A 14,872-nucleotide genomic window follows, 5' to 3' on the forward strand; every position below is an offset into this window, starting at 1 on the left:
CCGCCTTCCGCCCGACTGTAGCTGAGATAGGCACCAGCGCCCCTCGCGACCCCAAAAGGGAATAAGCGGTATAAAATGGATGGATGGAAGTGCAGTTACATCAAATGAAGTTTGCAACCTAAAGAAATCCCGCACGATTGAGTAGAATAATGTAACTAATACATGGCACACTTTGAACTAATCATACTAATAACATATGGCATTTCCACAAATGGGTTCTGACTGCAAACGACGGCTTGGTCCAAAACACGTTGTCAAATACAACTATTGCAACCAAAATACATATCGTGACTTTGCAAAACACCTTTCATATGATGATTGGCGAGTACAACATCGTGTGCTCCTTTTTAATTACTCTAAAACCTTTATTGCTTACGTGCTCCGCCATGACTCTATTAGCGGAAATGACGCGTTCTCAAGGCTAGCGTAGCGCCCACGGAGTTGACCAATCACGATAGGATATATTTTGACCGACACATTCATCTGCCAATAAGATTCATACTTCTGATGTAAACGTCAGTGTCCGCCATTGTGGTGCGGCTTCCATTTCCCTCAGATTCTCCTCGTCGTCGGTGCGTGCTGTCGAAGCAACTAGAAATTTCGGTGGGTTTTAGGTATGTATTTGTCTTTTTCGCACTAAAAGTATAGTGGAGCGTTAGCCATTAACACAGCAACAGTAAAAAATGCAAAATAATTAATGTTCAGACCTCATGTCGGTGAAATGTAGCAGGTTGCTAATGTTAGCTTGCCTATAGCAACTGCTTGGCCGCGCACACAGCAGGAAGTGCTAACGGTTAGCCTCTTTGTAGCAACCCGTATCGCTGTTCACGTTTGAACGCAACTAAACGTTGGAGCAGTAATTTATTTAACTAATTCAACCTTCACACCAGTAAATTGTAACAAGTTGTTAATAGTAGCCTGCCGATAGCACTTGCTCAGCAGGTTTTTCAGGGTGCGCGGCCAACAGTTAGCGGCTTTGTAGCTTCCATTATCGCCTTGCACACGTGATGGCAACTATTATAATGAAAATGTAAGGTCGCCTTTGTCTTTGGTTGGATGCACTCCATAGAGGTGAGTGTGTAAATGTTTTTAAATGTATTTTCATTAAACATCAGACAAGTGTTGTAAAGATGATTCTAGTGCTATATGAACATTATTTTCCTGTGATAAATTAAGTAATATATGGTCTTTTTAAACCGGTAAAAAATGCACTAATTTGATGGTTAACTTTATACTGTTGTAAGCATTTCACAAATCTCGCGCACTTTGCAAATTTAGACTCGGATCTAACAGCAAAACAGTCTCCCAACACTGCGTAGATGGCATCAATGCCTATTTATCCAAGCGTGAGGGTTGGGAAACGAAGGTGTTTGGCGAGGGAAGTGTGGATTCAGGCCGGGTGGCCTATTTCAAGTTCCAGGTAACCCTACATTACATTTTGTAAATAGTCAACCAAATTGTCGAAGTAGTTTAGTCATGGATGTACACGAAGAATCTAATAAACATTTGATTTGACAATAAAGGCCTACTGAAACCCACTACTACCCACCACACAGTCTGATAGTTTATATATCAATGATGAAATATTAACATTGCAACACATCCCAATACGGCCTTTTTAGTTTACTAAATTGCAATTTTAAATTTCCCGGGAGTTCTGTCTTGAAAACACAGTGTAATGTGTACGCAAGAAGTCACAGGTTTTTAGGAAGTATGAGCGCTACGCGCACACAGCTAAATGTCGTCTGCTTTAACGGCATAATTATACAGTTTTTTGGAAATCTGTGTTGCTGAATCTTTTGCAATTTGTTCAATTAATATTGGAGGAGTAAAAGTAGCAAGGTGGAGTTGGGAAGCTTTAGCCTTTAGCCACACAAACACATGGTGATTCCTTGTTTAAAATTCCTGGAGGTGAAAATTTACTATGGATCAGAGCCCGGTCAAGCGAACATGAAACACGACTACATGTCAACCAGCAGGTTTCGGTGAGAAAATTGTGGTTAAAAAGTCGCTTCTTATCGGATAAAAGCTGGTTTGCCCTGTCCACAGCTGTTGTCGACTCCCCTGAGACACTGCGCGTCAAGACACCCGTGGACGTACACCTCTGACTATCAGGTACTATTTAACTCACTAAAACACTAGCAACACAATAGAAAGATAAGGGATTTCCCAGAATTATCCTACTAAATGTGTCTAAAAACATCGGAATCTGTCCCAATGCAATCGCGTTTTTCTTTTAAACTTTTTTTTTTCCTTTTTCCTAGTCCGTCGCTATCAATATCCTCCAAACACGAATCTTTCATCCTCGCTCAAATTAATGGGGAAATTGTCGTTTTCTCAGTCCGAAAAGCACTTTTTGTTGGAGGCTCCCATTATAAACAATGTGAATATGTGAGGAGCCATCATGTGACGTCATCGTCTGCGACTTCCGGTAGAGGCAGGGCTTTTTTCTTAGCGCCGAAAGTTGCAAACTTTATCGTGGATGTTCTCCACCAAATCCTTTCAGCAAAAATATGGCAATATCGCAAAATGATCAAGTATGACACACAGATGGACCTGCTAAACCCCGTTTAAATAAGAAAATCTCATTTCAGTAGGCCTTTAAATTTGCTAAATGCAGTTGCGCATTTTGCAAATTGCGTCCATTGATATTGTGCTTACAACAAAACAAAGTCAATGGGGCTCAAGATTTTAAATGGGACCTTTTTTTTCTGTTAAGAATGCCCAACCTTTATTTACTCAGTTATGAAAAGGTTGGTATAATTGGAAAGCTTGTTAAACAAAGATACAGACAAGAGGTTTCACAGTCACCGTGGTTTTTAAATATGGATTGCATTCATGAAATTAGAATTTGTAATTATAGAAAAACTTGAGTAAACATGGCTGGCCGGACTTGTGAGTCACATCACAAACGACCAGGCAATCTGCAGGTCCAAAAAATCTGCAAATCGAACAATTTGAAAAATATTTGGCAGACTCACTGATAAATGTATAACTTGCATTGTAATAGAGATTCAAAGGAGTGTTTTACTCACAATAGATTTTTTGCAAGAGTTTTGTCTTGTGTAAACTTTTATAAAGTTAGTTTAAGTACCAATGATTGTCACACACACATTAGGTGTGGCGAAATTATTCTCTGCTAAAGAACCAATGATTGTCACACACACACTAGGTGTGGTGAAATTATTCTCTGCATTCGACCCATCGCCCTTGATCACCCCCTCAGATGTGAGGGGAGCAGTGGGCAGCAGCGCTGGCCGCCCCTGGGAATAATTTTGGGTGATTTAACCCCCAATTCCATCCCTTGATGCTGAGTGCCAAGCAGGGAGGTAATGTTCCCCTTTTTATAGTCTTTGGTATGACTCAGCTGGGGAATGAACTCACAACCTACCGATCTCAGGGCGGACACTGTAACCACTAGGCCACTGAGTAGTTCAGAGCCTTTTGGCGCGATTGCTTGATGAAACCCCAAAAAAATGTATGTTCTGGACTAACTAAGGTATGTTCTATGTCATGAGAATGGTAGTTTAGTGGTAATAAAAACAATGCAAACATAGTTGAACCCTGAAAAAAGCAGTCCGGTTGTTTCTCATGATCAAACATGACTACTGCGGAGATCCAGCCAGAGGCGAACACGCACATGCCCATAACCTGTTTGCGTGTTCTCTATTAGGTCATTGATGATTTTTGTACTCGATGCAGGTCAAAAGTGCAAAGCAACAATGGTGAAGATATTTATCGGAAACCTGGCAGAGGAGACTACCAGGCATGAAATTGAAGCCCTCTTTACTCCGTACGGAAAATTGACTGAATGTGCCAAGTACAAAAACTATGCCTTTGTACACATGGATGACCGCAAGGCAGCGACCAAAGCCATCCGTGAGCTCCACCTCCGTAAACTCAACGGCAGGCCCATGAATGTGGAGCCCAGCAAAGGGAACAGCCAGGGTCCGGTCAAGCTTCACATCTCCAATGTAGAAAGGGGCTTCGAGAAAGAGTTACAAGCGCTCTTTGAAGAGTATGGCACCGTATCAGAGTGTGCCATTGTGAAGAATTTTGCATTTATTCACATGACCAATTCTGATGAGGCCATGGATGCCATTAAAGGTCTGGATAACACATTGTTTCAAGGTAAGCTCAATGGATATACTTAAACATTTATTTTGTCTTTGTGAATATGAAGACATGTTTTTTCCCCTGCTTTTTCTTGTCAGGAAATTATATCCATGTTCAACTGTCAAAAAGCAAACCTGCATGGGCTCAAGAAGAGGAGGACTATCCGCCACCACCTGGCAGAGGAGGCTATTTCCCCCCTCCTCCTCCTCCTCGCTTTCATCCAGAGCCTCCCTATGGCGAACGCATGTCTGCTTACCCACCTCCACCTCCCCCACCACAACCTCCTAGACGACCCATGTATCCAGACCGTGGTTATGGCGAGCGAGAAGGCTATAGTGTGGTGGATTACTATGAGAAATTCAGAGCCCGTCCTTATGGCGCCCCAGGTTATGAAGACAGGCGCTCTGGCACCATCCCTCCGCCACCGCCCCCCCCACCTTCAGGAATGGGTAGGGAGCGTGTTGCAATGAGCTCGCATGATCCGTATGACCGGCGGCCTATTCCCCCTCCTGCTATGCCCTACATGACCCGGGACCGCAGCCCCATCCGACGAGCTCCGCCTCCTCCAGCTCCCCCCGCTCCGGTGGCTGGCAACGGGTACCCCTATGAGCGCACCCGTTTCTCCCCGCAGACCAAACCTCAGGGATATGCACCCCCTTACGCCAGGCCCAACTATGCGCAAGGCGGTCACCCTCCTCCGCAACCCAACTATGGCGCCTACCAGGCCCATGGTTAAAACAAAGGTGAGTACAAATATAAGACCTCAAAAGTCCCACTCATAACATTTATGGTTTGTGTGAAAATAATTACAAATAAACGATCAGAATCCGCTCCTCCTGCGCTCAGATATATAATCCAGCTAATAAATTAATCAGTGTTAGAAGCGCTAAACTATGCTGGTATAGCATCAAAAAAGTTTTGCGTGAATCTTGAGTTAAACCCGTTCCTTGACATGTGTGGTATGTTCTCTCTCCAGGTTTAGAATATGATGAACGCCGTCTGCTGATGCGCATGGTGCTATACGCTCCCCCTTGTGTATGGTGGATTGCGTTGCGTTCGCCGGAGACTTACAGGAAGATACTGTATTGCGGACGGTGCCGTTCTTAAAAACAAAACCTGCGATTCTTTGTTGCATTTACGTATATCTCTGAGCTGTCAATGCTTTTTCTGTTCTTCTGTTTTTCACTTTTCAAACTCGTGGATTGTTGGGTTTCAGTGCTTAGTTTAGCAAGTGTGGCACGCTACTTTTACCTCTTAAATGTTGGTAGAAAGACATTATTCAAATTGAAATACATCCAGTCTTTGAACAGAAATATTGTAGCTATTGTGTAGACTGATTTTTTTATATTTTACCCATAAAAATCACGTAAAAAAAAAAAAAAAGACTTCAGCAAATGTGTCTATTCAACTTGTGTCGCTAAGACAGACATAAATCGAAGCTCTTTTTTCCGACCTGTACGCCTGTAAAGTCAAAATTATAGCATTGATTTCCCCTCCCTTCTTTACTTTGTTAGTCTATTTCTCAGTTTATACAGCAGAGTTATGTATGCTTTCATTTAAAAGTTGCCCCCCATTCCCCCATTTTAAGTTTTTAATAAACAGATGAAACACAAAACGAAAGTTTTTAACTGTCAAGTCATTGCTCAGGCCGAGATATTTAATCGCAGCGTGAAGATGCTTTGCGATCTGTCATCAGTTTGAAGCTCGACACAGGGTAGGTTTGTACAGCCTGAACGTTGCGAAATGTCATTTGTTTTTTGTCAATTGAAATTTTGTCCTACGCTTATTATATTCCCTAGTTGGACGTTAAGGAAATAAGCTTGCGATTTTAAGTCACTTGATATATAGGGACGGCGTGGCGCAGTGGGAGAGTGGCCGTGCGCAACCCGAGGGTCCATGGTTCAAATCCCACCTAGTACCAACCTTGTCACGTCCGTTGTGTCCTGAGCAAGACACTTCACCCTTGCTCCTGATGGGTGCTGGTTGGCGCCTTGCATGGCAGCTCCCTCCATCGGTGTGTGAATGGGTAAATGTGGAAGTAATGTCATAGTGCTTTGAGTACCTTGAAGGTAGAAAAGCGCTATACAAGTACAACCCATTTATCATTTATATGCTCCCTGTCTTTGCAATATTAATGTATAGTTTTTACATAGGAACAATATACAAATTTTGCACCTGGCCAGCCTTTTCTTTCTATATTGATTAATAGTCACCTTTTGTGTCTGTTCTAATTTGTGCGATGTCTTGATGTTCTCAGTCTCTGCTCTTCTTAGACTCTGCAGGACACTCCATATATATAGGATGCTGACGTCTTCTTTCCATATGGAGCAGAGCGAGACATATTACAGTTTAGTGCTGACTCTTCTGTGCTATCTTTCTGAAATATTCGGTTGTGTTGGTTTAGTGTTGTAAAATTAGCTCTTTTTGTCTGCAGGGTTGTCTTCAACATTCAATACAGAGTTGGAGCACCTTGCACTGAAGGAATCCTGACCTGATGACCTCAAATTATGATATTGTGGGAATTGTTTTTTCAGCCTTGAGACATTTACACATTTTAAAGTTGAAAAGTATGAATTTTATAGACCTGTGCCTTTTTAACAGTGTGTAATCCAATTTTTGATACTAGGATGAGAAGTTAAAGTATATTTTTTTACACTTTTATTGTCAATGTACCATTTGCACAAAGTTTTAAGGACTTTAAACTCTGACAAGATGTTTTATAATGCTGCCATTTTGTGATCGTCACACTTCAGTGGAGATAAAGATACACTGACTTCAGCAATGTGCAGTCTTTTTTTTCAGAATTTGATAGGAAATGCAGACATTGTAATATTTTTAAAAGTCAGCTGAATAAGCTGTTGTAAATTATGCACTGATCTATGGCAACTAATTGGAGTACTTACAGAAAATGTGGGTAAAACAGCTTTCAAACAAACTTAGCGGTATATAAAGCATAGTTAAATACAAATACTTTATTCAGTATGTAAAAAATTGTTTAGCATGCAATACAGCTTATGACTTAATGACAAGCCTTGTAAAATTACAGGTGTGGTTAAACTAGTCCCCCCTTACAATCAAAAGTAACTCACATGGAGTGTAGTGTCTAGCAAGAATAAGTCTCATCAGTTTCCAAAGGACTTTGGAATTCTGCTTGGGGTTTCAGCTGGGAGCCTGTCTCCATGACTGGAAGGGTACTGGGCTCACAAAAAAATGTCTCCTTCAATGGAGGTGCAGGCAGGACGTCCAACTCCACCTCAAAGCTACCTTTGGCTTCACCGTTCTCCTTGGTGATCAGCATCTCATATTGCATGAACCGGACCAGGGCCTTACTGGGGAGATCCACCCTCTCCAAGAAGTCCAGGGCTGAGCTGTTTACATACACCTTCGACGTTTTAGACAAGTTCTGAAGAGTGAATTGCATGTCTGGGCTCCCAGGCATGCGGTAAGCGTGGAAGGCCAGCTGCTTGCGGGACACACGGCGATCGACCATCGGAAAGGTGCAAACCTGGACATCACGTCCTAAAAGGAGAGGCGTGTCTGCAGAATGTTTGCTTCTGTTGCCGAGAGGGAGCAGACTGTAAAAACCTTGAGTGTGCTGTTTGGGGTGGTAGAATTTGATGTAGAGGCAGGTCAAAAGATCCTCTTCTGTCTCCAATATCTCAGACACATTCATTGTAAAACAACCCTAATAAATGGATGGATAAAAAAGTTGACACAAAATGCATTTTTAGGGTGAAATGTGAATATATCTTCAGTGTGGTGGGATTACCTTAAATCGGTTCCTTTTAACTGAAAGTAGAAGTGCTGCCAGATCCAAAGTGGATGGAAGATAAACCCAAGTTTCAGTCTGACCCTCCCAATTTCGTCACCGTCACGAGAGAGGAAGTGGGAGGACTGCTGCGTTCAAGAATGCTTTGAAAAATACCCACCAAATTCTCTCTCTGCCTATGTATATATGTTTGTGTATAAGTATATATGTTTGTACATATGTAGAAATACATGTTTGTGAGGTAAATGTATGTATTTGCGTGTGTGTATATTTATATATACAGTACAGGCCAAAAGTTTGGACACATCTCAACCGATGGGCCCAACCCTGTTGATAATGCAAGAAATTCCACAAATCAACCCTGACAAGGTACACCTGTGAAGTGGAAACCATTTCAGGTGATTACATCTTGAAGCTCATCGAGAGAATGCCAAGACCGTGCAAAGCAGTAATCGGAGCAAAGGGTGGCTATTTGGAATAAACTAGAATATAAAACACGTTTTCAGTTACTTCACCTTTTTTTTTTTTTGTTAAGTACATAACTCTACATGTGTTCATTCATTGTTTTGATGCCTTCAGTGACAATCTACAATGTAAAACGCATTGAACGAGAAAGTGTGTCCAAACTTTTGGCCCGTATGTATATAATGTATTTTCTTACCTCCTTTGACATTTAGCATATCTGTAACATGTTAGGCATTTATTTTATTTTACAACTTGCCCCTGAATCCAATATAACAGAACGGAAAGTCCCCGATGGCGCAATGTGTTGAAAAGAATGAACTTAGGTCAGTTTCGAGTATTTTAAGGTAAATGCAAATGAAACCACGATTTTGATTCCATTGGTAATTATTTATACCAAATTTAAGGACCTAATAGGAACAATTAGACAACAAAATGTGTCTGGTAAATAATATTACAAATCTGACCAGTATGCAAACGTTGTAAGCTGTGCTTTACTCCTTTAAATGACATATTTTGTACTTCAGTATATTCATATCACTCTTTGTTTTTTTGCAATCGTCTTTCAGTTCTTCGCGCAAGTCAATACTATCTGTGTTACTTGGGCACATTACCACTAAAGTTACTTTAAACAATTCCACCAATGGTGGTTACGGCCATAGGTGACGTCATCACCATGGCCAATAAGAACCTGTGAGAAGTCAGAAAGAACCGGAAGTTGAGTTTACAGAAAGCACTCGCACGGTGCCGGTGCAACGTCATCTGCTTCTTGATAAAAGGTGAGTAAAGGAAACAATTTTAAAGGCTTGAATTTCCACTGTATTGCGTAGACTGCTTACAACTATATGAAAGGGCATTGTAGCGATTTGTGTGTGTCCTGCAAGTAATACTGTTCTTTGTCCCCCCACCCAAAAAAAAAATGGCGCCACGGCCAAGCTAACAAAAGCTAACTGCTAATATGATATACTAGCAAATAAATGAATATTTTAAACTGAAATGTGAACTTTTATTATACACTTAAATATATAATATGTCGATACTGTGGACTTTGCATGAGTTTTCACCCTTTTCAGTTATTTTATTTGCCCGGCGTTGAATGAGTGGCAGCCATTTTGCGAAGACAAAGGGGCCATTTAGACCCTCCCAGAAAGCATTCACTTTATGATCCACCTCCTTTTAAAATGTTGCCTGCCATTCTCACATACTATGCATGGCACCACTATCGTTACCTTTCTCTGTTACAGATTGCTAAACATGGTGAAGATATTTGTGGGCAACTTGCCCCAAGAAGCAACTGAGGACGAAATCAAGGCACTCTTTGCCGAGTATGGAAGGATCACAGAATGTGCCATTGTCAAAAACTTTGCATTTGTCCACATGGATGACCGCAAGGATGCTGTGAAAGCCATCAAGAACCTGCATCTCCACAACCTCCATGGCTCTGCGATTAATGTGGAGGCCAGCCACAAGAAGAACTACGGGGCGGTCAAGTTGCATGTGTCTAACGTAGAGCGTGGAGAGGATGATGACCTGCGTGCGCTTTTTGAAGAGTACGGTATTGTCACTGAGTGCGCGGTGATCAAGAATTTTGCTTTCGTCCACATGGCAAACTCGGATGAAGCTATGGATGCCATTCAGGGGATTGACAACACTGAGTTTCATGGTAAATGTGCCACACAAGATGTCATTATCTCAGAAGCCGTGTGTTTCACCTTCTTTTCCCCTTGCATCCAGGCAGACGCATCCATGTGCAGATTTCCAAAAGCAGGCCCAGAGGCGAAGAGCAGGAAGACTATCCTCCTCCCCCAGAAGGTGGTGGCTTTTGGCCACCCCCACACTACCCAGTAGATCGGCCTGAGCCCCCCCCACCAGGCTACATGAGAGGTCGCCCCCACATGGCTCCAGGTTACCCTGCCCCACCTCTGCCGCCACCCCCTCCCAGGCGACCTGCCTACCCTGAGCGGCCCTACGAGGGCGAGCGGGGCGATTATGGTGTGGTAGATTACTATGAAAAGTACAGAGCCCGTCCGTACGGCTACGAAGCCCAACGCCCGGGTGGGCCGCTGCCTCCGCCGCCACCTCCTCCCCCCAGTGTTGCGCGAGACCGTCTCATGAACCCGCCGCTTGACCCGTACGAGCGTCGGCCCCCACCACCACCCCCTCCTCCCCCGTCTGCGTATTATGCCCGAGACCGCAGCCCACACCGAAGACCGTCAAACGGTGCAATTCCTCCCGCCGGTAATGGCTACTCCTACGAGCGCTCCCATGTCCCTCCTGTATCCCGGGTCCCACCATACGGAGTTCCTCGTCCCCGGGACCACTACGCCGAGCGACTACCGCCCCCTCCACCGCCCCCGCCTGCTCGCTACTATTAAGCAAGGCACCGACGTTTGAAGTTGAGGTGAGAATAGTCTAAAATGTCCGTGTCCTACGCCCCAGTAACATCTATATCTCACAACGAAAGGCGTGTGCTTTACTACTAGACTGCGTCGCTTTTGTTCGTGGCATAGCGATGCCCGCGCAACAAACTTCCAGACCAGAGCAGATCTAACGGAGGGATGCGTGGTTTGTTCCAATAGTTGCAGACGCTTCACTCATGTCATTTGCTCTTTTTTCAGGATCGTCGTTCGTCTACATTGCCAATCGCCATCATCAGATGTTCGTGACGCTATCCACTTCCTGTCTGCGGCGCAGCGCGTTATTGTTCCCCTTGAAAGCTCACTGGAGGAACAGAAATGCCGACGTCTACGTCTGTTTTCATTTTGATCCAGTTTTTACATAGACCCCCTTTTCTATTTTGATTGTGCTATTGTGATGTAGGAATTTTAAAGCGTTAACTTTTTTTTACGTTCTGATTTGTGACGTTAGGGTAGCAGCCCGTGTTAGCCAACCTGTCACTGTAGGTATCAAAATATGTTGTTTAAAGTAGTTCTGCACGTTTCTTCCTCCTTTGTCGAGTTTTCACCGACCTTAGATCAGCTATGAAGATATTAACCATCTTAAACGTTTGACCGAGTGAGGACGCAGAGCACTCGTTTGTGCTTGCATTTTGTCCACCTTGTCTTCAAATGATGTGTAGTACAAATAAACCCAACGGGGGAAAACAAGCAAGGGTGGTGCCTTTTTAAAAACAACAAAACCGTGAAATTGGTTTTCTTTCCCTGACGCGTCGTTTAAAAAAAAAAAAAAAAAAAAAGTGACGCATAAACTTTTTCAAGGATAATATCCATTTAGGTTTTGTCAATCTGAGGCTCGCTCGACCCTAGTAGTGTTCATCCACGTTGTTCACATTCATGCAGAGGCTTATACCTGCAGGGGGTGGCATCCAGAGGCTGAAGACCTTCACCAACACCAGGTAAGTAAAAGGTGTCTGTTCAGGTGATCTCAGAAAATATGTTTGCTGTACACTTCATTATATTCCTTTTGATTAAAAAAGGCATCTGTAAGTGCAATGAAATTGCTTCCTTCTTTAGGTAAATAAAATGCATTGAATTACGGGCAGTATTCTTACTTGTGTGAGTAAAGTAAATACACTACTTGTCTTACATGTGGAATTATCTGTAGTTTGGTAAAAAGTTTTACAAACTATAAAATTGTATTTTCTTAAAAAAATAATAAAGCTCCAAATAAGCTTGCAGCAGTCAAATCATTTTATGAAACGTTTTCTATTCTATTGGTGTAACATTAACGGCCAGCAGAGGGAGCTTTCTGCTTTGCCCTTGCATGCAACTGCATAATCTGTTATTTCACTCATTTCAGTTTAATATTTCTATATATCCCAATACGCATCAAAGCGTTTACATTAAAAATAGGGAAGGGTGAAATGGTCAGAGAGCTATAACCTTATATGGATTGCAACCTGCATTTAGTGATGGTTATAATTGTTCTTAACTCACCTGGAATATCTCATCTCACATGTTACTGCAGATGTAATTGGTAGTGGTAACACTACTTAATTTCTTGGTGTTTTCTCAGAACTATGAATCTAATTTTTCTCATTTCAGTTTAAAATTTCTATATATCCCAATACATATCAAAGCGTTTACATTAAAAATAGGGAAGGGTGAAATGGTCTGACATCTATAACCTTATATGGATTTCAACCTGCAGTTAGTGAAGGATATCATTGTTTTTAACTCATCTAGAATATCCTATCTCACATGTTACTGCAAATGTAATCGGTAGTGGTAACTACTTAATTTCTTGGTGTTTTCTCAGAACTGATATAATTTGCTATTTCATTGTTAACGGTTGGTTACTTTCTATTGCAACATGCTTAAATGTAATAAGCACTTATTTTTCTGTTTGGATATTTTGTGTTCGGCCAATTTGGGATTGATTCCAATGATTACATTTATAATCACAAATATAAAGTTGGTGTAACATATCAATTCAATATTTAAATTATTTCCTTAAATTAGTTTTGAGCAAAGTGAATAACTGCAAAATATTTTGGCCTCTGTTTGAAATGTTTTTTTTTTTTTTTTGCCCTTTTTAATGTGTGAAGGTTTGACCATGTTCCTTGAATCTTTTTAGCCCTCAAACGTATTTCTTGTTTGTAAACAGAACAATTTTGTTTATCTAATCACTAGCGACCATACACTGATACAAAGTATCATAATTGTTGGTATTTGTCGTGAAGTGGTTAACATGGCTTAGTATGCCATGTTAACTATTCCTTGTCCTCCAGTGACGATGAAAAATGCGAAATTTGCTGGCTTGTATTAAAATCGTTGTCGTCGGCCGAATTTGTATTATGCTTGTGAATATATCTCACAAACCTGTGTGGAGGCCATCATTTCATTAGAGTTTAATATATCAAGTCAGCAAGATTGATTGTTTCTGATGAAATCTTAGAATAAATCACTTTTTAGATTTTTATTTTTAATATTACACAAGTTCAATTAAAGAAGGACATTTTCAACTGAAATATCAGGCTTCTGAAAAGTTTGTGCATTTTTAGAAGTTGTTGCGTAACTAGAATTTCAGTTGTCAATACGGTTCCTTAGGCTTATTTAATACCACAATAAAATATTGAGTTAATTTAATACCACAATAAACAAACTGACCTTGCCACTTCAATAATGACTTTTTAAAACTGGTAAGTGCATACCACTGCTTTGCTTCAACATCTTTTTTCACAGAATCTAACTCTTTACCAGTTGCCAAGAGGTATATATTCAAAGAACGGCAATTTGCGACCAGTATATAAAAATAAGCCATTTTGTGATCGTACATATGCTCATAAATAACAGCCAACTACTTTATGTTTGAAAAAGAACAGCCGTGGTGTGGATCTTTCAACTACAATAATACTTTTCTTAATATACTTTCAATATAGTGGTAGCATGATGTGAAATGTTTTAATGAAATGGGCTAATAAAAAAGCTCAAACATTTCAGTCTTTTCTTATTGTTATACTCCTGTCCTAATTTTTCAATTTTTGTTAATTTAATTTCTGTAACGTTTTACAGACCCATAAAAAAAGTTAAGGGGTCAGAAAATTGCCTTCTGGCCAAACTGTTTACTTGGTGAAATAAGTAAACAAGTGGTGTTCAAACAACAGACGAACGGCTCAATGCTGTGTTTTTTTTTAGCACTTACAGAATTGATAACAGTCGCTGCGGTAATGCACACACCCCTGGGCTTGTATTTGCCGATCTCCGCACTCATTGTGTGGCATTTACTTTCGTGACCGTTTGTTTTTAATTACCAAATGATACACATCTGAATATAATATAAATATAGTGAGAAACTGGTTAAAGTGCATCACAAATCACTTCTGCTACAGTTCATTATTTTGCAAACCATTTATGTATGAGGTGTGCTGTCAAGCTGAGTTGTGCAACACCTACAGTTACATTGCAACAGTTCATTATTTATAAGCAAGAGAAAAAAAAATACATCCTTGACAAGCCTCCACAAATAAGTGCATTTATGTATGCACTGGCTCATTTATTTTAATATTGCAGACGATCTTTGGTCTTAACTCTGAAAATTACACAGTTCGACGAGGAAAAAGTGTTATATAGTATACAATGTTAATGATACCTATAAAAGCAGGTATTGATATATTTTGTATTGACTTGGTATGGAAGTATAGATACTTTTGACAACACTATTAATTTCTACTAATTTTTGTAACATTTGATTTAATAGCTTATAGCAACCCAAACAAAATAATACAGTTTTTGTCAGAAGATGAATAAACTGTGCACGTCATGTTTTTTATTCATACTTAAAATACAGTTTCTATGCATCTTGTGTTTCAGTAAGCATTTCAGCTCACACTACAACCTGAAAACATTAATGCTTTGAAATGTTTAATATCACATATTTTACTGACACTGTCGATCAGACTAACACCTGTTTTGTTAAAAAAAAAAAAACCCTCATCTTTTCATGAAAATATGAAGTGTTCTGCCTTTTTTTGGTGTTGGTACCTCATTGCACACAGTCCATATTTAGTAGGCAAGATACATTTTAAGATGCATAATATAATGCCTGTCAATCAATCAATGTTTG

General features: G+C 40.8%; 3 protein-coding genes across 9 annotated transcripts; 2 read left to right on the plus strand and 1 right to left on the minus strand.

The window, feature by feature from the left end:
• The first annotated feature begins 454 nt into the window (after positions 1-454).
• Positions 455-6,894, plus strand: LOC133560333 (RNA-binding protein 4.1-like). 7 transcript variants are annotated; one of them, XR_009808423.1, is made up of 6 exons: positions 475-614; positions 2,050-2,115; positions 3,703-4,131; positions 4,215-4,859; positions 6,374-6,463; positions 6,551-6,894. XR_009808423.1 is itself a non-coding variant. In XM_061912774.1 (5 exons), exons 3-4 carry the CDS (start codon positions 3,723-3,725, stop codon positions 4,850-4,852), a joined length of 1,047 nt encoding a protein of 348 aa, XP_061768758.1. In that variant the 5' UTR covers positions 475-614; positions 2,050-2,115; positions 3,703-3,722; the 3' UTR covers positions 4,853-4,859; positions 6,551-6,894. The 7 variants fall into 7 exon arrangements, 5 of the variants coding, with proteins under 5 accessions (XP_061768760.1, XP_061768758.1, XP_061768757.1 ...); XR_009808422.1 differs by having other exon boundaries at positions 6,390-6,463; XM_061912774.1 differs by lacking the exon at positions 6,374-6,463.
• Positions 6,895-7,073: 179 nt separating this feature from the next.
• Positions 7,074-8,043, minus strand: LOC133560335 (TRAF-interacting protein with FHA domain-containing protein A-like). Its single transcript, XM_061912779.1, has 2 exons — positions 7,886-8,043; positions 7,074-7,801 (listed from the first exon to the last, which is right to left on the minus strand). The coding sequence occupies exon 2, from the start codon at positions 7,787-7,789 to the stop codon at positions 7,220-7,222; it is 570 nt and encodes a 189-aa protein (XP_061768763.1). The 5' UTR covers positions 7,790-7,801; positions 7,886-8,043; the 3' UTR covers positions 7,074-7,219.
• Positions 8,044-8,963: 920 nt separating this feature from the next.
• On the plus strand, positions 8,964-11,454 carry LOC133560332 (RNA-binding protein 4.1-like). The gene is made up of 4 exons (XM_061912772.1): positions 8,964-9,126; positions 9,592-10,010; positions 10,082-10,748; positions 10,966-11,454. The coding sequence occupies exons 2-3, from the start codon at positions 9,602-9,604 to the stop codon at positions 10,720-10,722; spliced, it is 1,050 nt and encodes a 349-aa protein (XP_061768756.1). The 5' UTR covers positions 8,964-9,126; positions 9,592-9,601; the 3' UTR covers positions 10,723-10,748; positions 10,966-11,454.
• Positions 11,455-14,872: the final 3,418 nt, after the last annotated feature.

The sequence above is a fragment of the Nerophis ophidion genome, linkage group LG10 (assembly GCF_033978795.1).
Source record: "Nerophis ophidion isolate RoL-2023_Sa linkage group LG10, RoL_Noph_v1.0, whole genome shotgun sequence".
NCBI lineage: Eukaryota > Metazoa > Chordata > Actinopteri > Syngnathiformes > Syngnathidae > Nerophis > Nerophis ophidion.